We start from the raw sequence: 27,610 nt of genomic DNA on the forward strand, positions 1-27,610 counted from the left end.
AGAATTATATTTTGAACATCATAACTATATATGTCCCAGATTTTCCAAGTCAACTTTATGCACATCTTTTGGGAGTGCTCAGCCATGCACAAAGAGGGTTAATTATTACTCCTATCATAGAGGTATGTCTTTTAAATCTGGTCGACTTTCTGGCTCCCACAAAAACTATCCGTACTCTACTTACACTTTTCTTCTTCTTCGTAAGAAAATGTATTATTGTCTTGTGGAAATGGGCTGCTGCTCCTACCCTGTCGGCCTGTAAGGCCCTGGTCAGTAAGGCTGGGCCATTTTATAAAGCTACCTATAGGGGATTGCCTGCAAACTTTGATAAGGTTTGGGGGGGGGGGGGGCTGAGTTAATGATATATCCATTGAGTCAGATTGATTGCTTTGTGACATTTACCTGTTTTCTTGGTGTGTTCTACCTCCTTTAAGCTCCTCCGGAAACCCGCCAATTAGTTTTATCATATTATCAGTAAATTTGTACGTAAATTTGCCTCCTCTTTACGGATCACCGGGTACAAGACTTATTCTGTGGTTGTATTCAGGGTTTGTCCTTTATGGTGCTTTAAGTAACCCTTTTCCATGAAACTTGTTACTGTATGCTACTACTTCTCATTGCTTATGTTATTGACTACTGATTTTGCCATTATAGCCAATGATGCTGTAACACCTTTGTTTTACTGTCTTTTTTCCTTGTGCTATATACTGTTTAAGATTTGTAGTTGTCTTATAATTGGAAAATCAATAAAAACTATTTTCAAAAAATAGCATTTTTGAGGGCTCTCCCAATTGGCTAATCTACATATCCTTACGTTCTTGTTTCTGATAGAGTATGGAAATTTTAGAAATTTGAAGTCACCAGAAATGAAAGAAATATGAAAGGTAGTAGGGGATCCCGGTTATGTGACCTGTCACACGATTAGCTCCTCTCCCATCACATGCTTCCTCTGTTATGGTAGGCAGAAAGAACTGTTGGCTATGCATTGCAACCTAATTTTCATGAATAGAATAGGCTGCAGTGTGCCTAGGAAAGTTCAGAGTAACAGAACGCAATATCCGCTATCAATTATAAATAAGCCTCTATGGTTTTTCTTAAAAGCTGGCCATGTACCTAAAACAGTGAATTTAATTTGCTAACCATATCAAGCCATGAATGGAATATTTTTTTAAACGATTGGTACATTTATACAAACGCTCTTGGCCACTAACAAAATAATTTTCAGACATTACTGTCGCAATAAAAAACAGCCGCAACACCTCCGCCTCTGGCGCTTCTTCCCGGTGACATCTGTTCTGTTATACAGCCCCCTCTAAAGCCATGTGACGTCAGGGGAAGGCGGGGGTCACCTGTTTCACCCTCAGCTATATGACAGCTGTTATCGAGAAGAAGCGTCACTCGGTGAGAGCCTCCCATGGAGTCAGAGGTGTTGCGGATTTTTTTTCGGATCGTCGGCGGTGTGAGATGGACCTACATCATGGGACATTTTTATTTTTTTATCTTTTAATAAAGGACTTGTCCCTAAGTGTCTCCTGTCATTTTTACTATTTTTTTACACTTTTTTGTGAATTGGTAGGGGTACAATGTACCTGTTACCAATTCACATAGGAAGGGAAACTGGGATCTGGAGGTCCCCTTGTTAAAGGGGGCTTCCAGATTCCGATAAGCCCCCTGCTCACATACCCCCACAACCACAGGGCAAGGGTTGTGGGGATGAGGCCCTTGTTCCCATCAACATGGGGACAAGGTGCTTTTCAGGGGGTAGTCCAAAGCACCCTTCTCATGTTGAGGGCATGTGGCCTGGTATGGTTCGGTATGGTTCTTGTCCTCCCCTCATTTCCTACGGCCTGCCAGGTTGCGAGCTCGGATAAGGATCTGGTATGGATTTTGGGGGGATCCCTACACCATTTTTTTTTTAATTTTGGCTCATTAACTAATTTACATCCTAGACCTGAAGGGCCTGGTATGAATTTTGGGAGGGCCCCATGCAATTTTTTTAATTTGGTTCAGGGTTCCCCTTAATATTTATACCAGACCTAAAGGTCCTGGTAATGGACTGGGGGGGGGGGCATGTCATTTTTTTCAATGAGTTTTATCTATATTGCAAAGACCTGACAATTCATTACAGCCAAGATCAGCTTTATATTACTTTTTTCCTTTAGAAATGTCATTTTGCTGTGGTACTGTTCTAAACACTGGAAAACTTCACCACTTTACAGGCATACTAAGGACACCCCCCCAGACATGATATTTAAAGGAATATTTCATTTTTATTGTTTCAATTTAAGCATTATTAAAATCACTGCTCCCGAAAAAACGTAAATTTTTAAAACTTTTTTTGCATTGATACGTGTCCCCTGGGCCAATACACGGTCCCCAAACACTTTATGACAATAACCTGCATATAAGCCTTTAAAAGTAGCACTTTTGGTTTTTCATGTTAGTTTCCCATAGACTTTAATGGTGTTCCGCGGCTTTCGAATTTGCCGCGAACACAACATATTGTTCATTGTTCGCTGAACATCCGAACAACCAAAGTTCGGCCCGAACTTATGCTCTTGCGCCGAACCATTCCCCCATCCCTAGCCAGAATTGATTTAAGTGCCAGAGATTGCTACATGGACTGGGGCTGGTCTTATAGAGTTTTATATATACTGGGGATTCCCTACTACCTCCTGGAAAGGCTGCTGTAAGAAAATTATTGACAAGTTTGCCCTCCATTATTGCTATCGATCATTTTGGAGTATCCTGTGACCCTAAACCCCTCTCCTGTTAAGGTTTCTTTAAGCAATAAATCTTAAAAATACATTGCCTAGACTGTGTTATTGGAGCCAGTCTGAACGCTCTGGTGCTTGCCATGGTGGGGAGCCTCTGTGTTTTTAGAGAAGAACCAGGTATTACCAATGGCCCCTATGGGGGTAGCTCTTCACTGATAACAACCAGTGGTGTATTCCAATAACCACAGATATAACATTTACTGCATGATATGGCCATGTTTAATAATCACCTCATGTCCTAAAATGCATTACTGATCATTGTATTCACTATGAACTCTGTACCTACATGTACGTCTCTGGTCTATACCAAAATAAAATCACTTTTGTCTCACCTTGTCTCCTCCCCCTCCAGCAAACGACGGTACGTGGCGATCTCCATTTCTAGACGGATCTTGATATTCAAAAGAAGCTCGTACTCTTGAGCCTGACGTCCCATGTCTGTTCGTATCTGTATCAGCTGAGCTTCTTTATTGCTAATAGTTCCTTGTATCTGGGCCAGATTTGCAGCATACTGAGCATTTATATTATCTAAGATGGCACTTAAAGAATCTCTCTGTAAGAAGAATAGACAGATATTAAATAAGGCGTTTGGCAATTATTTCAAAAGCAAAATTGATGCAATTCGCGATGAGATATCCAGCATCCAACTTCTTTCCCCGACCAACACATCAGGTCCAACCGCACCCAATACTCTCCTCCTTTAGCCCTGTTATCACTGAGGAAGTTGTCAAACTCTTCTCCATGGCCCACATCACCACCTGTCCCCTGGACCCTATCCCCTCACAATTACCGCAACCACCTTCCTGCTCTATCCTAAACTCTCTAACCCACGTCTTCAACCTCTCCCGCTCCTCTGGCACCTTTCCCTCCCCACTCAAACATTCACTGGTTACCCCCATACTTAAAAAACCCACCTGTTTGAATAACCCAAGACCCATTTCCCTGCCCCGTTTGCCTCCAAGTTTCTTGAACTCCTTGTCCACGACCATAAACTCACCAATGACCTACTAACTGATAAAGCAATGGCCAGTACTCCATACTCATACTCTTGGACATTTCTGCTGCTTTCGACACAGTTGACCACCCTTTCCATCTCAACAAACTCCACTCCCTTGGCCTCTGTTACTCTGCTTTTTCCTGGTTTCCCTCCTACCTATCTCAGTGCACTTTCAGTGTCACATACAACACCATCTCCTCAGCTCCTCTTCCTCGTTCTGTTGGGGTACCCCAAGGCTCCATCCTTGGGCCTCTCCTATTCTCTCTCTATAACTCTTCCCTGGGCAAGTTGATAACCTCCCATGGTTTCCAATACCACCTTCATGCTGACAACAGCCAGATCTATCTCTCCACTCCTCAACTCATCCCCTCAGTCTCCTCACGTATCACAAATTTACTGAGTGACATATCAGTATGGATGTCACACCACTTCCTCAAACGTAATCTTTCTGAAACTGAGCTTGTAATATTTCCTCCTCCCTGATCATCTCCCCATTACTTTACCATTAAGATCTACAAAAAAACATTGGTCCCTCCACACATGCAAGGGTGCTGGGTGTAAACCTAGACTCTGACCTCTCCTTCAGCCCCCACATCCAATCACTGGCTACATCTTGCCACCTTAACCTTCGCAACATTTCCAGAATTTGCCCCTTCCTGACTAACGACACCACAAAACAACTCATTCACTCCTTGGTTATTATAATAGCTACTAAGAAAAGAAGTGTCGTTTGGGGGACACTTCGAGAGATCTACCAGCTTTTGCCCAATTATTTACCTCAGTAACATTTTAGAAGGAAACCTGTGCTTTACACATGTAAAACACGTTAGCCTTTCATTCACTTTTCCCATGTGTCTGCCCACCCACATGTCTTTTCCAGTTGCTTACGTGATAGGTGGCCCTCAAGTCTGTACATCGTAGTAAACCTTCCTTATCTCTAAGACATGTCCTTGATGGCAGTCTTGTATTGCAGACCAACCAGTAGCTTGCGTTGGCAGTCATATGCCCCAGAGAAGGGGAGGTTTGGCTTTTATCTACAGATTTGACTAGTGGCAAAGGTATATAAGAATATGATATCAGTGATGGCTACCAGGGAAACAAGTGTGGTTTGGGTGACACAAGCTTTTACCCAATTATTGACCTCAATAATGTTTTAGAAGCAAACTTGTGTTTTACCCATGAGAAACATACTTTCCCTTCTTTCACTTCCCCACCACACTATTCAGCCACTCAGAGTAAAGAAAATTTCTGGTACTTTTAGGTATAGAAGGACAGAGGCTACTACTGGTACATCATAATTGTCAGGGCCGTCTTTAATATTGATTGGACCCAGGGCAAAAAGTTTCTTGGGGCCCCCCTCCCCCATGCAATTTTGCTCTTCCCCTTCTCTGAGACATACAATAAATAGCAGTTAGACTTAAAATCAGTTTACTGTATCAGATCAGGCAGTGATTGTTTGCCAGAGGTTACAGCATATCACTACCGCTTACTGACTGGTTGCTAGAGGTTACAGCACACATTAAGGCTCACTGATTAGTTGCTAGAGGTTACAGCACATGATTTCTGCTTGTTGATTGGCTGCCAGAGATTACTGTACAGTAATACTGCTCATGGGTTGCTATAGGTTACAGCACATCTTCTCCCCATTGCATGATATACATGTGAATGCCACCTTTATTTACATATCAATGCCGCTGGCCTCAGGTATTTACATATGAATTTTGCTGCTATTTACATATGAATGATGGTTATTTACATGTAAACACAGGGTCTGCAGGTGAGTCATCTGTACACAACAATAGGGCAGAGCTGGGCAGCATTAGTAGCAGCACTTCACACTGAGATATCATGACATAGCATGGGACTAAAACTTCAAGGGACAAGGGAATTTAAACTGGGATAGTTGGCAAGTATGAGGCAGCTGCTTTGGGCCCCACAACAATGACAGGGCCCAGGGCAGCTGCCCCTTTTGCCCTGTCTTAAAGACGGCCCTGATGATTGTACCTGTGCTATTACAAGGGGGTGGAAAGAAAGCCTTGTGTAAGCTTAGACTATGGTTGCCACCTCATCCCTTCAAACCCCAACACATATTAATTATACAGGTTCTGTGGCTGATTAAGGGGGTAATTAAACTCACTTGGTGCCTTATCTGCATTTAATTAGTCTCAGAACCTGTCTAATTCAAAGGTGTTTGGGTTTAAAGGGATGAGGTGGCAACTCTAGCTCACAGTTTTGTTTTAAGTTTTATGAGAAAAGCACAGGTGTGCTTTGAACCAAACAAACTAATGTGCTGGGGAGCTTACAAAGGTTACTGAGATCATTGCCTGGGGATAGGTGTTGGAGAGCATAGGCAGAACGGCATAAAAATACTAAAATAACATAAAATCTGTAAGTTGTGTTGTATTTTTAGTACTATACATCACCCCAGGTTGAAATTTGCATTCTATATGTTAAGGAAAAGGGGTGGTGGGGGGTTAAGCAAACTAAAGCCAAATTTATAACTCAACTTAAATGGTCTTTCACCTGCAATTATACAGTGCAGTGTCTAAGCCACACCCCTTTTTAGGACCACACCCAAAGTCAAATCCCTATTTTTATTTTTTATTTTTGAACTAAATCTAAGTGAATAATATTCAGTTGCAATTTATTTGTGTCTAGTTGAGCAATTTTTGGTTGGATTCTTTTCCAAAATTTTCAATCACGTTGAAAGTGCAAATAAAAACATATCTCCATATAATAAACTATCTTTTCCAGAAATGGTAGAAATTATGCTGACAGCCGTACCTTGCTCTGTTCCGCTTGCAGCTCTATCTCCAGGCCTTGTACGGTGCGATGCATCTCTGTGATACGCGTCTTGGTATCTTGTAGTTCACTTGTATGGGTTACGATCTCCCTGTTTACCACTTCTATCTAGAAAGCAGCAGAAAAAGATTGCGCAAGAGATGGGTAAGAGGATATTTCGTAAAATTGCATCCTTTATCAACCTGATAAAAAACATGGATTTCTTTTTCTAGGTTCTGTTGCGAGCTCTGCATCAGATCATGTATTTTGTGCAATGCTGATTAGCTGTAATCTGGATGTAAAGACCTGCCATATCACATGAGATCAGCTGTGTGTAACGGAGCATCTAGAAATGAGGTTACATCAGGCTATATAATGAAGTGATGAGCTGCTAACCAGAGCAGGTTCCAGCTGAATACTAAATGTAAACAATAGACATTTAAAAGCAAATTTAGGAACAAAAATTATATTGCAGTTTACCAGTCCTTATATTAGTATTCTTTTTCAGTTTTTTTCCTTTTATTTGGATCAGCATCTGCTGATCCTGCCAATAGTGCACTTTCTGTCCTAGGGTGACAACGCTCCCTCACTGTACTGTATCTATTAGACATGTGCATTCATTTTCGTCCGAATTTCAGGTATTTTCGTTTTCGTTTTGACAAACGATAACGAAAGCACAGAATCCGAAAAACGAAAGATCCGACATAAATAAATGCTTTATTTTCGTTTTCGTTGTTACAACAGTTCGATATAGAATAGGAGATTCGACGTGACTCTGACAATAACAATCTGTGTCTATAGAACCTGTGGTCGAATGTGCCTAACCTTATCTCTATTAGTCCAAGATTATATAGAGAAAATATTCGACAGAGAAAAAAGATTTGACAGAGAGAAAAGATTCTGCAAGTTATTGTTCCTAAAAGTGTTTGGGGACCTAAGTCCTGCCCCAGGGGACATGTATCAATGCAAAAAAAAGTTTTAAAAACGGCCGTTTTTTCAGGAGCAGTGATTTTAATAATGATTAAAGTGAAACAATAAAAGTGTAATATTCCTTTCAATTTCGTAGCTGGGGGGTGTCTATAGTATGCCTGTGACGGGGCTCATGTTTCTGGTGCTTAGAACTGTCCCTGCACAAAGTTTCATTTATGCAGGAAAAAAAGTCCTTTAAAATCACTCGCAGCTATTATAAATTGTCGGCTCCGTAATACACTCTAAAGGGGGCTTCCAGATTCTGATAAGCCCCCCGCCCGCAGACCCCCACAACCACCGGCCAGGGTTGTGGGGATGAGGTCCTTCTCCACATCAACATGGGGACAAGATGCTCACAGACCCCCAAAGCATCCTCCCAATGTTGAGAGCAAGTGGCCTGGTACGGTTCAGGAGGTAGGGGGGCGCTCTCTCGTCCCCCCCTCTTTTCCTGCGGCCTGCCAGGTTGCTTGCTCGGATAAAGGGTCTGGTATGGATATTTCGGGGGAACCCCATGTCAATTTTTTTTTTAATTTGAGGCAGGGTTCCCCTTAATATCCATACCAGACCTGAAGGGCCTGGTAATTGAATTTAGGGGACCCCCACGCTTTTTTTTTGTTATCAATGACTTTCAATGAGTGTTCTCTGTATTACGGAGCCGACAATTCATAATAGCTGCGAGTGATTTTAAAGGACTTTTTTTCCTGCATAAATGACACTTTGTGAAGGGACAGTTCTAAGCACCAGAAACATGCGCCCCTTCACAGGCATACTATAGACACCCCCCAGCTACGAAATTTAAAGGAATATTACACTTTTATTGTTTCACTGTAATCATTATTAAAATCACTGCTCCCGAAAAAACAGCCGTTTTTAAAACTTTTTTTGCATTGATACATGTCCCCTGGGGCAGGACCCGGGTCCCCAAACACTTTTTAGGACAGTAACTTGCATATTAGCCTTTAAAATTAGCACTTTCGATTTTGAACGTTGGAATCCCATAGACTTTAATAGGGTTCTAAAGTTCACACGAAGTATGCTATATACTAGCTCCGTTGAATCTTCTTTATACATTCGAAAGACACCATAAGCCTTCAAAGACAGATTCGACCGTAATTCATGTGGATTTTTGGACGAATGCAATTTTTGAACGAAAAACGAAATAAATAAAAACGAATTTCGGGAGTAACTACATAAATTTATTTTTTGGACGAAAACGAAATTTCAAAATGTCTCATGTCTAGTATCTATGGAGGAGCAGCACTGTCACCCTATAACAGGACTACAGTAAATATTCCCCTCTCTTCTTCTTCATAACATGAGGGGTGTTTTATAGTCCACAGATAGAGAGCTGGGAAAAAATGCAGAGGCAGAAGGCACAGGAAGTTATTCAGTGACTAGATTTCTGGTGGGATCAACAAGTAGTTTGTTTCACTTACCGTATATACTCGAGTATAGGCCGACCCGAATATAAGCCGAGGCCCCCAATTTACCCCCAAAAAAACTGGCAAACTTATTGACTCGTGTATAAGCCGAGGGTGAGACATGCCTGTCCATCCCTGTGTGTGTGTCCGTCCATCCCTGTGTGTCCGTCCATCCCTGTGTGTCCGTCCATCCCTGTGTGTCCGTCCATCCCTGTGTGTCCGTCCATCCATCCCTGTGTGTGTGTGTGTCCATCCATCCATCCATCCCTGTGTGTGTGTGTCTCCATCCATCCATCCATCCATCCCTGTGTGTGTGTGTCTCCATCCATCCATCCATCCATCCCTGTGTGTGTGTGTGTCTCCATCCATCCATCCATCCATCCCTGTGTGTGTCTCCATCCGTGTGTGTGTGTGTGTGTGTGTGTGTGTGTGTGTGTGTGTATGTGTGTGTGTGTGTGTGTGTGTGTGTGTGTGTGTGTGTGTGTCCAGCCTACCTTTGTCCCGAGCCTCCGTCCCGTGCCTTGCCTCCTTGCCTCCGTCCCGTGCCGTGACTTGCCTCCTTGCATCCGTCCCGTGTCGTGCCGTGCCTTGCCGCCGCCGTCCCGTCCCGTCCCGTGCCGTGCCTTCCCTTGCCTCCGTCCCGTGCCCTCTTCGTCGGCGGCCATTGTAAAGTTCAAAAGCTGCGCCGCCGCCTTCGCCTGTGATAGGCGGAACACTGAATTTCCCAGCAGCCTGTGTTCCGCCTATCACAGACGTCGTATCATCCTCGTCCGTAGTACGAGGATGATACGATGTCCGTGATAGGCGGAACACAGGCTGCTGGGAAATTCAGTGTTCCGCCTATCACAGGCGAAGGCGGAGCCGGAGGCGCGGCTTTTGAATAGAATGGCCGCTGTCTGTCTGCTCGACACGCTGATCGAGCGGGCAGACAGCGATGACTCGAGTATAAGCCGAGGGGGGCACTTTCAGCCTCAAAAAAGAGGCTGAAAATCTCGGCTTATACTCGAGTATATACGGTATTAAAAAAAGACTTTCAATGAATAATTAAACAGAACAAAAAGTGGTTAATTGTTAAGGCCCATACACACAATCTGACTTTTTGACAACAAACATGCAAATTAGCTCTTTTGAGGCAACATCCGACTGCGTGTATGCTCCATCGGACAAACGTTTCCGGTTTTCATCGGATTTTTGTTGGCTGTGCAAACGGACAAACTTTTTGACAACATAAGTCCGATGGAGCAAAGTCCGATCGTGTGTACACAAAACCATCTGACTTTTGTACAAAGTACAAACACACATGCTCAGAACCAATGCAAAAGATCAGACAACAATACAGAAGTTGACCAAAGGTGGTGCTGGAGTAATTGAACATCCTCTTTTGAAGTTTTGTCAGTACGTCGAAACATCACTACATTCGTGTTTGTTGCCTAAAAAGTCTGATCGTGTGTATGCAATACAAGCTTACGGCCAACGCCCTTTGTACAAAAGTCCACGGGAAAGTTTGTACAAAGTCCGATCGTGTGTATGGGGCTTTAGGGTTTACATACCCTTTTACTGTAGTAAAGGTATATGAGGTGGTATCAAAAAGTTTTGAGACTAGCTCTGTTTACAAGAAAGTACTTTATTTATCTACGTTTACACACTATCACCTTCAAAATAGTTCCCTTGCAGAGCAATACAGCATTCCCAGCGTTCCTGCCATTTCTGGAATGTGTCCTGGAAGTCTTCTTGTCGAAGCGTTCCAAGCACCTTCTGTGATTTGTGCTGGTGTCAAAACAGCAACCTTTAGGCTGGGTTCACACCGCTGCGGCAGCGAGAACCGGATGTGATTCACACCGCACTGAAGTGCAAATCACATCCAATCTCTGTGCGATGCGAGTTCAGCCATACAGATAGTATGGCTGAATTCGCATCGCACCCGCCGCAAACTCGCACGGGACCCTTTTTTTGGTCTGCAGCAGAATCGGATCGCATGGGTGTTCACACCATGCGATCCGATTCCTGTCCAAGTTTGCAGATCACACTGCAATATGCGAACTGATCTGGGGGTGTCATTAACATTTCACTGACACTCCCAGCAGTCCGCATAGGGCAGTGTGAACTGCCGGCAGGAGGCATGCGATGCGGGAAAACGCTGCGGATTCGCGGCGTTCCCGCATCGCTCCAGTGTGAACCCAGCCTTAAGCAAGATCTTTGGTAAGAGGGCGAAATCCTCAGGAGCCAAATCTGGCAAGTAGGGTGGGTGCAGAAGTGAGATTTTGTTTCTAGTGAAGGACTCAAGTTTTCTCTAACTTGCTGTCCATGATGAAATGGCGAACGTGGTAACGCACATGGTCAGAATAGCACCAGTTGCACAGCTCCCGATGTACACGGGACAATGTCTTTTGGCACATTGACTTATGACGGTCCCTGCGACTGTGCAGGCACCCTTTTGCTGCCATCTGTTGGCGTGTTACAAAACTAGTTTCAAAACTTTTTGATAGTGCCTTGTATAGTGGTGTGTGTACATTTTATTCATTATGGCTAGACTGAAAAAATAACATTGAATTTTATATAATCATGCCAATATAAAACCTTGCATCTAAATATGTTGTATTTTTATATCCAGCCAGCAAATTGAGTTTTTAGCTTCTTTTCACATGCTTCCCAGACTCTCTTTAGCATCTCTGTTGAAATCCTATTGTTTACAGATCCCAATAGCTCAAGGTTAAATTTACACACACTAATAAATGAGGCAAAGCAATGATTTAATCTGCTCTCTTCCTCAGGTTCTAAGAGAGAGTGTCAAAGGAAAAAGTACCTTTATAAAAGCCACAGTGCTCTGATAAGTGTGGGTCAAGGTGCACCTGTATAAGGTGTAGCACACTCACCAAAAACAATTTGTATAAGAGACTGTTATTCTGAATTGAATATTCTAGAATCTTACAACAGTAAATAAAGCCCAGTGATAGGGATACATACCTTGTTTTCAAACTGATCTTTTGCATCTTGGCGTATTTTATCACACACTGTCTCGCACTGGAGTCTCATATCATTCAAGACCTTGGCCAGATCCAAAGAAGGTGCTGCATCCATCTCCACATTGACTGTTCCTCCAGCTTGGCTGCGGAGACTTTGAACCTCCTGTATAAAAAAAAGATAGAGGACTTTGATTTCTAAAATCTTTACCGTGATAGCAGTTCCCATTCAGAGCAAGTTTGAAGGATATATCATGTACTTGTTTCCATTTTTGTAGTTAAGATGAAAAAATAAAGTTTGAGTTTTAAATTTGATGGGGCAATTATTACAGATATTTCAGTGGTCCAGTCTGGACCAATGCAAGTGTGTATATGCTTATACCTGTGGGATCCTCGTGGAAGCTGGAAATCACTGTAGTAGGCACTGCTACTACAGCGATTGCTGCTAGCTTTCAGGGCCAATACCAAATGGCTGTCCTGCTGCATTGTGAACACAGGAGGGCTTTGCTTGGTACAGGTGTCATTTAGGGAACACTTTGCATTAAAATATTCTCTGTTTGGAAATGGTGGCACAGTGATATCATGATCTCCACCTTGTCCAATCAAAGAACACTTTGCATTCATTGGGAAAATGTTCTCTGAATACCACCCATGCTGAGTGAGCAAACCCATGTGCTTAGTAAACAGCAGGGCAGCTGCTTGGCACGAGACCTGAAAGCTAGTGGAGAAGATTAGACATGTGCAATTTGTAAATGTTAACACATTTTTTCAGAATATTCATAAATTTGATTATTAGAAAATTCGTAAATAGGAAAATGTGTAAATTCGTAAATTCAGAAATTTTAATATTTGAAAATTCAGAAATTTTAAATTCAAAAATCTGAAAACCGGAAACTATGAAAATCTGAAATAATAACTAATAATAACTTACCTATTACTAACTATTAAATTATAGGTATTGAAATTTCCTTTCAAATTTGGCTGTTAGTGAATGTAACGAATACAAATTTATCCGAAGTTAAAAATTATCCAAAATAATGATGCCGTATCTAAACGAATGGAAGGTAACAAATTATTAATAATAAACAAAAATAATAATACAAACTTTTTATTATTATTTATTATTAATTTGTTACGTTCCATTTGTTTTGATGCATTATTTTGGGTAATTCGTAATTTCGGATAAATTCGTATTCGTTATGTTCACTAACAGCCAAGGCAGGCTGCATATGCACGCAGGTAGGTAATGCCCACATGTGATGCTAAATGAAAGGGATGGGCTAGAGACAGTAGGACTGGGGAGGAAAGAGCTGGATGATACTGGAAGTCCTCCAGCCAGGAAATCAGGTGGGCTCTATCTGACTTGATGCAGCTTCTAATGTACACTGTAAAAAGCTCACAGTGTGCATTGGATTCAGAGAAAGCACTTGCAGTACAACTGTGCAAGACTGGAGGTAAGACTGAAGTTCAGATATTTGTTGTAGATGTATGTTTACTGTACAGGTTTATGTGATAATTCATTACTCCCACAAATAGAATATCACTAAACTCTGGCACCTCAGCTCATTCTATTTCACCTCACTGTTTTCTCAAGTCTCTTTCCTTGAGGGGGGAAACTGGAGATGCCCCACCAAGAGAACTGTGAAAATGATGCTGACCTCATCATGGTTCTTCTTCAGGTAGGCCAGTTCCTCTTGCAAAGTCTCGATCTGCAACTCAAGCTCGGCTCGGGTCAGGCTGAGGTCATCAATCACTTTGCGAAGACCGCCAATGTCTTTTTCTACTCCAAATCTCATGGCCTGCTCGGTTTCAAACCTATAACACAGAAGTTGAAAGAAGTCAGAACTTCACAAAAAGACTTAAAGTCTATATAAATTCAAAATGTTTACTTTTTTTCAGATTGGATAAAACATCAGGTGGTATACATCCTTATCAGGTTTTTATTGCTGCCTATATTCCTGTTAAGGAGATTCACGTTGTTGGTTTGTCCTGGTGACCATGAGAAAGTAGGAGAAAATAAAAAAACATTTGAGCTGTCACCAAAACAGAAATAAGGGGGACACATGTTCCACTGACACAATTGGTCATACAAGAATCGATTTTTGTTTGGACATTCAAAGAAAAAATGTTGGTCAGAACATTCCATTTTTATGACATTATTGTGTCAACTAATTTCTTTTGAAAGCCTATAAAATTTCATCTAGACCTGCTTGTTGACTGGAATCCCACATACAATTTCCTCTTTATACCAGCCATATCTATAAATGGACCTAGGCCTAGGTAAGAGGGGCTCCCGATCTTTCGGCACCGACTGCACAGTGCTGGCATCATTGGGAGCCCATCCTACCAGCCCCTGATCATCAGAATGCAACTGTGAGCTGTTGCTGATATCTCGGTCACAATTCTGGGGATGCTGATGGAGTGTGCCCCAGAACTACACAGTGAATATATGCATATAGAGGTCCTAAACCGGATAAACATGCTTCATTGCATTCACCATGAGCCCTTGTACACACGGTCGGACATTCTGTCAACCAAATCCGTTGGATTTTGTCCGACGGAGTTTGTCTGACGGATTTTGTCCGAAACTGTTGCATACACACGGTCAAAGGACAAAGTTGTCGGAGAATCCGATTGTACATAACGTGATGACGTTATTTCGTTACGACGGGACTACGTTCAGGCTAGTAGCCAATAGCTTTGGTCTAGGAATTTTATCTGAGCACGCGTGGTACTTTGTCCGTCGGAGTAGGCTACACATGATCGGAGTATGTGCGATCGGAGCATTTTGTCGGAAAATTTTACGGACAAGTTGGAAAACTTGGTCCGTCGGATACTCTGACAGAAACAGTCCGATGGAGACCACACACAGTCGGATTATCCGACAAAACGGTCCAAAGAGACACATTCCGTCGGAATCTCCGACCATGTGTACAAGGGCTTAGAAATTAGTTAGTTTGAAAAAAATGTCCATCCTGCTCCTTCGAATGTTCTCATGACTACAGTCAAAACAAACTTAGATTTGACCCCATTAATCATTATAATATTGAGCAAATGTTCCAAAAATTAACATTTTTGACCAAAATTCTACTAGTGTGTGGCCAGTTTAGTTGTCTGAGAAAGGAGGGAAGAAAAATACCCAGTAATTCTAAACATGGGAAGCATAGGGCTTACACCCATCCTCCCACGTGACTATTGGCTGCTCAGAGAAAATGTGGGTGAGGTATGAGCCCTCAACCCTATAGCAAGCTCCAATGAGGATCAAATAAAATTAAATAGGAGCTTTTTTTAATTTCAATTGTTTTTATTTGTATGAAGATGAACACATATAATTGACATCACAGAATACATTTATATGGTTGTTGTCGTAAGCAAATTTAAATGATTATATTCAATAAAGTAAGCAATTTATGGATTGTATGGTTTATAAAGAGTTGTTCATGACCAGTATAACTCGGGTTAGGATTAGGAGATTAGGAGAATAACATTAATAACAGTAGAAACAATAAAGAAAAGGAAAGAAAAGAAAATGTAATACTAAAGCAGTGGTGTGTCGTAGATTGACATTAAGTCAAAAGTAAAGGCTAATACTTAAGAATGTAACGTTTCAAAGCTTAGCTCAAGCATGTAACAAAGCAGTAAGAACACTTATTTCCAGTATTTGCCTCTATGTTCAGCCTCTATATTTGGTTGTGTACCATGTATACCAGCTAGACCATTTGGCTCTCATTTTTTGATAATTGCCCTGAGCTGCTGTGAACATTAGTTCATATGTAGCGTGAGAGTTAGTTGACTCAACTACTTCCTTGAGTGTGGGTGGATTGGCGTCTTTCCAGTGTGGCATTATAGCCAATCTTGTACTAAGGAGGATGTGTGTGACTATGGTTCTTGTTTCGGGTGGTATATATTCTATACCTAATGATAGTACCACCACAGCTGCGTTGGGAGTAATTTGCGACCCTGTGATCTTAGAGATTAGATTGAATACTTTGAACCAAATTGCTTGCAGACATGGACATTTCCACAAGACATAGTGCAACGTGCCGATCTCACCACAGTTTCTCCAACAAAGGGGAGAAGTTTGTGGGTCAAATGTAGAGCTTCTATATGGTGTTAAATACCATCTCAACAGTATTTTGTGGGCTACCTCCCATAGATTAGGGCTTGGTCGCAGTAAAGGTAATTTGCAGAGCTTTTTGCCATTGATCCTCGGTGTATTTTGCACTAAATAGGAGCTTTTAAGAGGCTTCTTCTCCTCCTCTTGGTGACAAATGGTGTGGTGGGGGAACTAAGGGAAGGCCAGCTTTAAAGTGAACCTAATAATGTATAATAACCTATAATGCAATAATTTGCAATAATGCAAACCTAAAATGCAATAATTGAATGCAACATCTATTTATGACATCTATTTATGACAACAATAGAACCACTAGAATATTACTGGTTCCAAATGAATGTGGTAGAGTGGTCTTTTTGGTAACTACATCAACTACAGTGTAATTAATCTGATAATGGTTTATGCCTCGTTTACTCAGTTGGCCAATCAGATAAATCCGTAAAAGATATCCAATGTATCCACTAGTATGTTGCTATTGCTACTAGTCCTTGCCCTCTGGAGTCATAATGTGTATACCCAAAATTGTGTTGCATCTTGAACATGAAAATAAAGTTATTCAAGTGCATAGCTACAGCCATAGCAGATCTGGTTGCCATGGGGCCCAAGGGCTGGAAGAGGCCCTATTTATGTCTGAAAATTAACTTCTATTGAAAGAACAGCCCACTTCATAAACAAACTCAAGAAAAATAAATACTTAAAAGTATTGGGAAGACTAAGTTAAATTCTATGATGAAATTTAGGAATATTTCTCTTGTCAAAGATGTATTCCTATCTAACCAAAACCATGTCTATTGTTTGCTAAAGACTAGATCTCTAAATATGATGAACTATATTTGTGGCAGCCCTGCCTAATGGTTTTTGGGAAATAGAAGAAAGATGTAAGGTTTCCTAAAGCAGTAGGTGATTTCTGTTTTTCTTCTGTTTCCTTAAGTAGTGTAGAGGGAATTGTTTATTCTTAGACAGCTCTTCCAGTAGTGGTGACTGAAGGCTGGCTCTTTACCTGAGTAGGGACTAAGTGAACAAGAAACACTAGGTGACGCATAAAAGAAAAGCGCAAAAGCAAAATACATTGAGGCTGAGTTCACACTTATGTGAATTGGATGGGGGTTTCCCCCATCCAATTCACATGACAGGAGACTGTGAATGGCTCTCAATGGAGCCAGTTCACACAGCCCCGGGACAGCTGCGGTCCGCATTGGAAAAGGGTCCTGTGCAGTTTTGGCTCCATTTCAGCTGCGAATTCAGGCAAAAATTTGGACCTGATTCACACCTGAATAAGTGTACAGGGATGCACCGAACCCCCTGCTAGGACCAGCAGCTGCATCAGTGTGAATTCAGCCAAGTCAAGATCTCATTTTATTTGGCCTCTTGTATCATGAAAAAACAACCTGTTCCCAGGGTTAAAAGGTCCCCTTACATCAGGGATGATTGCTTCATGTGCTGTGCTGGCGGCATGTGGAGTATTCATCCCTGAATAACTGACTTTTCAAAGCCACCAAAACGTATTGGTTTTTATGATGCAAGAATCTAGCTAAAATGAAATCTTGACTTTTTTATGTTCTGCTTTTGGAGCTTTTTTTCTTGCACACCCACCCAGTCCCTAAGGGTCATTGGGAGCCAGTGGAGTCAGTTATGTATGTGCCTGCTCCTCAAATGCATTACCATTGCTGATACACAAAGCACAGGAATTATATTTCTACTGGATTAAAGAAACAACGTTTTTTGTTCCCTTTGTTAAGAGAGGCTGAGAAGGTGGTATAACTACACACATTTTTTTTGTTTTTGCACACTGCTGCTCATCTAACACTTGACAGAGTGATGTCTTCATTGGTGTACTGCCCATTCTTCATTTTCCAATCACAGTCTATGCAACTTCAGTGTAGTCTACAGAGCGGTCTGCAGGGAGGTCTAAAACCTGTCTGAGCTGTCTGGTAGGGGTGCCTGAATCACAAAGTAATCAATGCCCACACATATTTACCAATCCCTGCACAGATTTACCCATACCTTGCAGGTAAGAAAATTTTCATGCAGTAATTCAACTTTACATTTAGATGTTTGCTTGGTGTTCAGCATTCAGTGCAACTGTCTGGATAAGCTGGTGTGTGTCTTTAACAGACAGTACACCATTTGTACAGACTCAGTAGCTAGCTCTATGGGAGGTGACCATTACCTTTATTGTCTCTTATAGAGCTCCAGGCAAACAAACCACACCATCACCTGAGTGTTTTGAGTACTTTGCAGGTGTTCTATTTTATGTGTGAAGATTAGACTGTATGCTTCTTAGGGCAGGGTCCAGCTGGACGTTTTACTTGTGACAAGATCTGCATTGCAAGCTAACTCTGATTTAATTAAAAAAAAGTTAAGAATAGATACTTGAAAATAATTAACTTAATCACTTGACAACTGGGCACTTAAACCTCCCTCATGACCAGACCAATTTTAAGCTTTCAGTGCTCCTACACTTTGAATGACAATTACTCAGTCATGTAACACTGTACCCAAATACATTTTTTGTCCTTTTTTTTCCCACAAATAGAGCTTTCTTTTGGTGGTATTTGATCACCTCTGGGTTTTTTATTTTTTGCGCTATAAATGAAAAAAGACCGAAAATTTTGAAAAAATACTAATTTTTCTTTGTTTCTGTGATAAAAATGTACAAATTATTAATTTGTCTTCATAAATTTTGGCCGCAATTTATACTGCTACATATCTTTGGTAAAAATAACCTAAATTAGTGGATATTATTTGGTCTTTGTAAAAGTTAGAGAGTCTACAAGATGTGGTGCAAATCATACAAAATTGATCACACCTGATGTACTGGTGGCCTATCTCATTTCTTGAGACCCGAACAAGCCAGGAAAGTAAAATACCCCCCAAATGACCTCTTTTTTGAAAGTAGACATTCCAAAGTATTTAGTAAGAGGCATGGTGAGCTTTTTGATGTCGTCATTTTTTCCCACAATTCTTTGCAAAATTAAGATTTTTTTTCACAAAATTGTCATTGTAGTAGGTTATTTCTCTCACATGGCATGTGTATACCACAAATGACACCCCAAAATACATACTGCTACTCATCCTGAGTATTACGATACCACATGTGTGGGACTTTTCCACAGCCTAGCCACTCAGAGAGGCCCAACATGCAGGGAGCGCCATCAGGTGTTCTAGGAGCATAAATTACACATCTAACTTGTTGACTACCTATTACACTTTTGAAGGCCCTGGAGCTCCAGGACAATGACACGTGACACTGATGTGGCACTGATGACAGATGGCACTGATACGTGGCTCTGATGACATGTGACACTGATGTGGCACTGATGACAGATGCCACTAATACGTGGCACTGATGACATGTGACACTGATGCCAGAGGGAACTAATATGTGCCACTGATGACAGATGGCACTTATATGTGGCACTAATGACACGTGGCACTAATACGCGACACTGATGACAGATGGCACTAATACGTGGCACTGATGACAGATGGCACTAATACATGGCACTGATGACACATGACACTGATGACAGATGGCACTGATACGTGGCATTGATGACACGTGACACAGATAACAGATGGCACATGACGCTGACAGGTGGCATTGATGACAGATGCACTGATACCTGGCACTGATGACACGTGACACTGATATGGCACTGATGACAGATGGCACTATGTGGCACTGATGACACATGGCACTTATACACGGCACTGGGGACAGATGGCACTGCCAGGTGGCACTGGGGCAAATGGCACTGACAGCTGGCACTGGGGTCAGGTGGCAATGGGACAGATGGCACTGACAGGTGTCAGTGGGGATAGATGGCAGTGGGGACAGGTGGCAGTGGGGACAGGTGGCAGTGACATTATGAGCACTTTATTTTCTGTGGGTTTTTTTCCTACTCGCGGCCGCTGCAGCCGTTCATCTCTCCCTCCTCACATGCTGTCTGTGTGAGGAGGGAGAGCCGGAGATGAGAGATGATCTCATATGTTTACATATGAGATCATCTCTCATTGGACACGCTGACCACTGTGATTGCCCATTTACAGCGATCTGTGACTGGCTCTGTCCAAGGGACACGGCCAACCCAGAACTTCCCGATGCGCGCATTGCAGAAGTAAACAGGAGGATGTCCAGGGACAGCCTCCCGGCAATTGATGTCTGTCTTTCGACTATAGCGCGGATGGCTAGTGGTTAAAAAGCCCCATCTACTGTTCCCAGCTTCCTCCAGATCCCCAAATTTACCTTTTTGCTGCTGTGACCAAGTAACTTTTAGGAAGTAGCTCAGTTCATTCTCCATGGCCCCACTGTATGTTTGAACATTATGACCCTCTCTTGCTCGTTGGATTTGTAGTGGGTTTAGAGCAGTGCAAATACTACAAATTCCATAGTCTACGGTCCCAGTCCATCTCAGGAGCAAGAGAGGGTGGCTATGTCCCTACATACAGTGGAACCATGAAGAACCAACATACATTAGTCACCCTCTAATGTGCACTACTTGTTGCAAACAAAAGGAATTGAGAGGGAAAGGAGAGCTCATGGAGGATGCTACAAGATGGCAGAAAAACCAGTAAGAAATAATTTAATGTAAAACTTATTAGATTGCCATTAAATCATAAATGTGTCTGAAATAATTTTGAAAACTAAGGATATTGTTTAGCTCCACTCTAATGTTCCAGCTGTGGATAATGATAAGCACTTGTTAATAAAGGAAATTAATATAATATGTTTCATATAAGCCCATATCAAATGATGTCACTTAAATGATTTGCTACTTGCAGGTGTTGGTAACCTTAACCATCAGACATATTTTAACTGTATTTATAATTGATAGTACCACAACCTTTTCAGTAAAAGGGTACGTTTTACTATTTGTGTCTTTTATACTGGAGTGGTCAGAAAACCAACCCTGACATGTAAAGTACCATAGTCTAAATTAATGTATCTGATCTTGACCCTCTATATAGCCTCTATAAACCTTGGTGCCCAGTGCCTTACTATTGGCTTGTGCTCCCCCATCACACTGATGGGCCAATAGAAAAGCTGCCCATACACTAGTATATTTTCAAACTCACATTGGTACAAAAATTCTCAGTACATTTGATGATATGAAAAATGTTATCCGAAAGTACTTCAAAATGTTGTTTGCTTTTAACATTAGATTTTTGAACCAATGGATGTTCCCAGGAAAAAGAAAGTAATACATTGCTAGAATTTTGTTTGTCCAAGACAAATTTGTTTGATCCTGAATCCAGCTCTACTGTTCACAGGACTACCAGCCCACCCGGCTGCTTCTCCACTAGTCCACTTGGCTCCTCCGAAGATCTCTCAAGGCAAAGGACAAGAAGGGTTAAGCGGTCCCCCAGAAAGGCTTGCTACTTGTGGCAATGTGAATCCCTGGGTGTGCTGATGTACTCACACTGACTTGCTCCCTGCTGCTCCTTAGGCAACATTCTTTTCAAACCGCACTGATGTCAGGATCCTTTCAAGCCAGTCTGAGCTCCAGCCTGGAAGGAGAGCCTGTTCCCCAGATTTAGGGGTCCCCTCCTAGGGCACCGACAGCCTGTTCAGCGCTCCATCTTCCACCTGACTCCCTTGCTGGCATGACTCACCTATATTTAAGGACTAGCTCAGCCACCCTGCCAGGCCCTTTGCCTGAGGATTGGCCAAGTTCCCCAAAGTATCAGATTAACCCTCCTGGCCTCCACCCACTAACTTCTAGAAGGTTCTCCAAATTTCTAGAACCAGGGGGAGGCACCAGAGACCTCCTTGTATGAGTCATCCAGCCTGGCCTGCAGTAAACTCTGACCCAGATTCAGACTCACTTCACCATGAGTAACACAAATAAATTCACCTGTACTAACCTGATAGCACACTAGGATGCTATAATAAGACAATTGAATGTTGAAGTGAAAGATTTCTAAAGACATTCTACTAGTGTATGGCTAGCATTAGTAGTAAAGCTAGAACATTGTAAGCTGGGCATTGCCTGCATCGGGGGATTTAGGAGTGTATGTAGGGGATCAAAAACTCTTTTGGCAGGTAAAAAAGCAAGCATATGTATTTTAACTGTGCATTTAGCTATTTGCTCAGAGTTCTGCATTAACCAGTTGCTGACCGCCGCACGCCGATGTATGTAGGCAGAATGACACGGGGCAAATGGGTGTACCTGTGCATCTCTCCCTCCCCCTTGGGCGGGGGGCACAATCGTCCTCGGGTCCTGGCCAATGTTTTATGGCCTGGACCTGCTGATCGGTCCTAACGAATGAAATCCTTCCCCTGTCTGCGTAAGTGTAAACACAGACAAGAGGAAGTGATGTCATCTCTCCTCGTGGAGTCTTTTCAATTTCCGGTGAGAGGAGAGAGGACATCTAACCACGAGTTGCACAACACTACACTAACACCAGTACACACAGGTACACTTGACACTCCCCGATCGACCCCCCCCCCCACTTAACTCTTTCACTCCGTGTCAATGTGTCACCAATTGCAGTTTTCAGATTTTTCACTGATCACTGCATTGGTGTCATTTGTGACTGTAATAAGTGTTAGGGCAGTTAGTAGAAGGCTACGTAAGGTCTAGGGTACCCCCCTAAACAAGGTTCAACCCCTTGATCGCCTTCCAGTTAACCGTTTCACCCCCCTGTCGCCAGTGTCACTAATAGATCTTTTTTCTGAATGCCATATTTGTGTCACAGGTGACGCTAGTTAACCAGTTAGTGGATTTGTTTCACCGTCAGGTTTTTATAGCATCAGGTACCCCCATATATTACTTAATAAAGGTTTTAACCCCCTGGTTGCCCCCTAGTTAACCCTTTCACCCCCTGTCACCAGTGATCACCTTATTAATGTTACGGGTGGCGCTGGTTAGTTTGTTAGTTTTTTATAGTGTCAGGGCACCCACCATATATTACCCAATAAAGGTTTAACCCCCTGATCACCCAGCAGGTGATATCAATTAGGTTTTAGCATCAGACATGGTCTGCATCTCCCCAGGCAGTGTCAGCTTAGTGGCAGTAGCACCATACACCTCCCTTAGTAGTATAGTGTCTGAACGGATCGATATCTTTGATCTGATCAGAACTATATTAGCATCCCCAATAGTTTAGGGTTCCCAAAAACACAGCATTAGCGGAAGCTAACACCTGCGTTTAGCCCCTCCACCCAGCCCAGCTCACCCAAGTGCAGTATCGACCACTGTCACTTACAAAAACACAACACACATAACTGCAGCATTTGCAGAGTAAGGCCTGATCCCTGTGAACCTTAACAGTTTTTTTGGTAGCCTTTGAATCAGTACCAGTACATTTAAAGACCAAAATGTCAAATTGAAGGTAGTGAAGAGGTCTACATGCTTCTGAGCATGACAGATAGTGAAGAGGAAGTCACCCATCTGTCAGATTCAGGCTCAGAAAATGAGTCTGTAGACAGCATCGGCACCCTGACAGATAGCTCTGACAACGGAGTTGTGGTCCCTGCCAAGGTCAGGCATACCCGACCCTGTTTTTCTTCTGTTGTTGAGGTGAAAGAACCATAGGGCTCTCATAGGGAGCAGAGAGCCAGTACTAGTGCCGCTCATCCTTCTGGTGAACTGGCAAGCACCAATGGCAATGGTACACCTTGGTCATAGTCAAATCAGCACCGCATTATCACGTGGTGATGTGGTGAGTTCCATAAGTGCAGTTCAAGCTGGTGAGGTGGCCAACACAACTAGTGTCCCGCAGCCACCAAGAAGTAGACAAACACAGGCCCATCAAGACCATAGTGCCCTCCCTGCTGCATTTACCAATCCTAATTGGGTGCCCACAACTTCAGCATCACCCGTACTTCCCCCATTCACTGGCCAACCCGGAATTCAGGAATATATATTTTATTTTATTTTATTTAAGACCTTTCTGCGCTTATGCCTCCTCATGGGCATAACTAAAAAGAGTGAGTTACGGTCATATTGGTCCACTGACCCAATTCACCATATGCCGGTGTTCTCTGCCTCCATGGCCAGGGCATGATACGAGCTGATCTTGCGGTTCATGCACTTCAATGATAATGAACTCTGTCTTCCTCTGGGTGACCCTGGATACGATCAGCTCTACAAAATTCAGCCCCTTGTACACCACTTCAACCAACAGTTTGCAGCCTTGTTTACTCCCAATCAAGTTGTCTGCATTGATAAGTCCCTTATTAAGTTTTCAGGCCACTTATCTTTTAAACAGTATCTTCCCAGCAAGTGTGCCAGATATGGGGTCAAGTTGTATACGTTTTGTGACAGGGCAACAGGGTATACATATAGTTTTATTGTTTACAAAGGGGAATAGATAGTCACGTAGAGCTGGAGAACTTCCCAAACTACATAGGGAGTGCTGGTAAGATTGTGTGGGACTTGGTTTCACCCTTATTCAGAAAGGGGTACCACTTGTATGTGGACAATTATTACACGAGCGGGCCACTTGTTTGATCATGGAATTGGCGCATGTGGCACCGTGCGATCTAATCGCCGGGGCTTACTCCATCACTTGTAGATTCCCATCTTAGGCTGGGGGAGAGAGCCTGCTTGAAGTGTAATAATTTGGTTGCTGTGAAGTGGAGAGATAATCTGAATGTTGAACTGGATCCTTCTGTAAATTCCAGGAAGAGATCATCACAGCCCTTCTGTTTTCAGACGGTATGTGGCCCAACTTCCCGATCCAAATGCAGTATAGAGGCATTTTCCCTATGTCCTCCCTGGTACCCCTACCCAACGAACCCCCCAAAGAAAATGTTGTGTCTATATAAAGCGCGGATATAGGCGTGACACCTGCTATTATTGTCCCTCCTGTCCTGATCATCCTGGTCTTTGCATTGGTGAATGTTTTAAACGCTACCACACACTAGTGGAGTATTAGCGTAGGGTTCAGCACTGCACAGACTAGGACACACTTTTACAAATAAATAAAAGTGTATAAAAAAAATATACATATAAAATTAAAAAAAAAATTAAATAGTTGTTGTTTTACTGTTCTCTCTCTCTCTCTCTATTCTCTCTCTCTATTGTTCTGCTCTTTTTTACTGTATTTTACAATGTGATGTTTTATCATGTTTGCTTTTCAGGTATGTAATTCTTTTATACTGTACTGTTTACTGTGTTTTATTGTTAACCGTTTTTTTGTTTTCAGGTATGGCATTCAGCTGCAGCACTGATTTATTTATCTTGACAGCAACAGCGTTTGCTCCCACGATATGTAAATCAGCGACTCCAGCACTGTAGGAGGTGATTTCACCACCACAGTTAAAAAAAAATGATTCATGTATGCCCATAATTAGAAGTGGGTGAATGAAGGGGCGGTATTCTAATGGTGGCCATACCCACCGATCAATCTCTTTCTTTCGTTCAGCCCACAGGCTGCATGAAAAAAAGAACATTATAATGTATGCCCAACAAGGACCAGCAACGTACTGGTATGTTGCTGGACTTTGAGTGGTTATACCAGAATGATACCTGCAGGTTTAGGTATAATCTTGGTATCATTCTTTTCAGCCAGTGTTTGGCTTTAATGTAAAAGCAATCCTAGCGGCTAATTAGACTGCTTTTACAAGTAACGTTCCCCCCCACTGTCTTCCATGGTTTCTCAGGCTCTCCTATCCCAACACCAATCATCTCTATGGCCTAAGAAACCGGAAGCTATGAGTATTTCATGACTTAGGTTTCACCGGATATAAACAGTGCCATTGGGAAATTGGCAAAGCGTTTTATCACACGGATCTTGGTGTGATCAGATGCTTTGAGGGCAGAGGAGAGGGTCTAATAGACTCAAATTTTTGGGTCTATTTTTCCAAAAAAGAGTACCTGTCACTACCTATTGCTATCATAGGGGATAACTACATTCCCTGAGATAACAATAAAAATTATAAAAAAAAAAAATTAAAGGAACAATTTAAAAATAAAATCAAAAAGCAAAATAAATAATAATAATAATAAAAAAGCACCCCTGTCTGCCCGTGCTCACGCGCAAATGCGAATGCAAGCGCTGGTCTGGTGTCATATGTAAACAGTAATTGCACCATGCATGTGAGGTCAGATTGAGTCATTTTAGCAGTAGACCTTCTCTGTAAATCTAAAATAGTAACCCTTAAAGGCTTTTAAATATGTATGTAGTTTGTCGCCGCTGCATGTTTGTGCACAATTTTAACGCATGTAGTATTTGGTATACATGTACTCAGCATAAGATAATTTTTTTAATTCATCAAACATTTGGGCAATATAGTGTGTTTTAGTGCATTAAAATAAAAAAAAGTGTGTTTTTTCCCAAAAAATTGCGTGTGGAAATACTGTGCGCAAATTACAACACCCAACATGTTAACCTGTAGGGCCTTTTCTTTAAAAAAATATATGTTTGGGGGTTCAATGTAAAGTAGTTTTCTTACAAAAAAATTATATTTTTTCATGTAAACAAAAAGTGTCAGGGCTCAGAAAGTGGTTAGAAGAGTGGGTAATGTGAGAGGCATTTTGAGTCAATGGAATATTTTATATTTTGCCACAAGTTGTGGGAAAATTACAATTTATTTTTATTTATTTTTTGCATAAAGTTGTCACTAAATGACCTATTGCTCAAATATGCCATGGGAATATGTGAAATTACACCCCGAAATACATTCTGCTACTTCTCCTGAGTACGGGGATACCACATATGTGAGACTTTTTGGGAGCCTAGCCGTGTACAGGACCCCGAAAACCAATCACCGCATTCAGGCTTTTTAAAGCGGTCGTAAACCCGCTATTTTTTTTTTAACACCTGCAAAGCAAAAGGCATAATGAGCTAGTATGCACCGCATACTAGCTCATTATGAAATACTTACCTTAGAACGAGGCCCCGACATCTGGCACGATCCACGCCGAGGGAGCTGACATGCTCCCTCGGCGTTTCTTCCGGGTATCGCGGCTCCGGCGCTGTGAGTGGCCGGAGCCGCGATATCGTCACTCCCACGCATGCGCGCGGGAGATTTCTTTCCGGCCGCCGGCCACTGCCGGATTTTCAGGCAGAGAATCCCCTCGTGCGCATGCGCCGCTGCAGTCAGCGGCGCATACCGAGGGGAATATCTCCTAAACCGTACAGGTTTAGGAGATATTTTTTTACCTACAGGTAAGCCTTATTATAGGCTTTCCTGTAGGTAAAAGTTACAAAAAAGGGTATACAACCACTTTAAGGGCGTAAAATGGTGATTTCACTTCCTCACTACCTATGACAGGTTCGGAGGCCCTGAAATGTAAAGATAGCACAAAACCCCCACAAATTACCCCATTTTGGAAAGAAGACACTTCAAGCTTTTTGTTGAGAGGTGTGTTGTGTCCATGGAATATTTGATATTTTGCCACAAGTTTCGTGAAATTTACAAGCCTAGCAGCGTACAGGACCCCAAAAACCAATCACTGCCTTCAGGCTTTCTAAAGGTGTAAAATTGTGATTTTACTCCTCACTAAATATCACAGTTACCGAGGCCTTGAAAAGTCCAGATAGCATAACAACCCCCCCCCCCCCCCAAATGACCCCATTTTGGAAAGTAGACACCCAAAGTATTTGCTAAGAGGCATGGTGATTATTTTGCAGAT

At 42.2% G+C, this 27,610-nt stretch overlaps 1 protein-coding gene across 1 annotated transcript in view; it reads right to left on the reverse strand.

Annotated features, from left to right (window-relative positions):
• Window positions 1–27,610, reverse strand: part of LOC143935776 (keratin, type I cytoskeletal 42-like) — a 64,850-nt gene that overhangs the window by 2,295 nt on the left and 34,945 nt on the right. Inside the window, exons 3-6 of the mRNA XM_077459884.1 lie at window positions 13,564–13,720; window positions 11,910–12,071; window positions 6,559–6,684; window positions 3,110–3,330 (exon numbers count right to left, since the gene is read on the reverse strand). Coding sequence (XP_077316010.1) covers window positions 3,110–3,330; window positions 6,559–6,684; window positions 11,910–12,071; window positions 13,564–13,720 — 666 coding nt within the window. The remainder of the gene's footprint in view (window positions 1–3,109; window positions 3,331–6,558; window positions 6,685–11,909; window positions 12,072–13,563; window positions 13,721–27,610) is intronic.

The sequence above is a fragment of the Lithobates pipiens genome, unplaced genomic scaffold, assembly GCF_037356315.1.
Source record: "Lithobates pipiens isolate NorthernLeopardFrog02 unplaced genomic scaffold, aLitPip1_a1.2 Scaffold_28, whole genome shotgun sequence".
In the NCBI taxonomy this organism is placed as follows: Eukaryota; Metazoa; Chordata; class Amphibia; order Anura; family Ranidae; genus Lithobates; species Lithobates pipiens.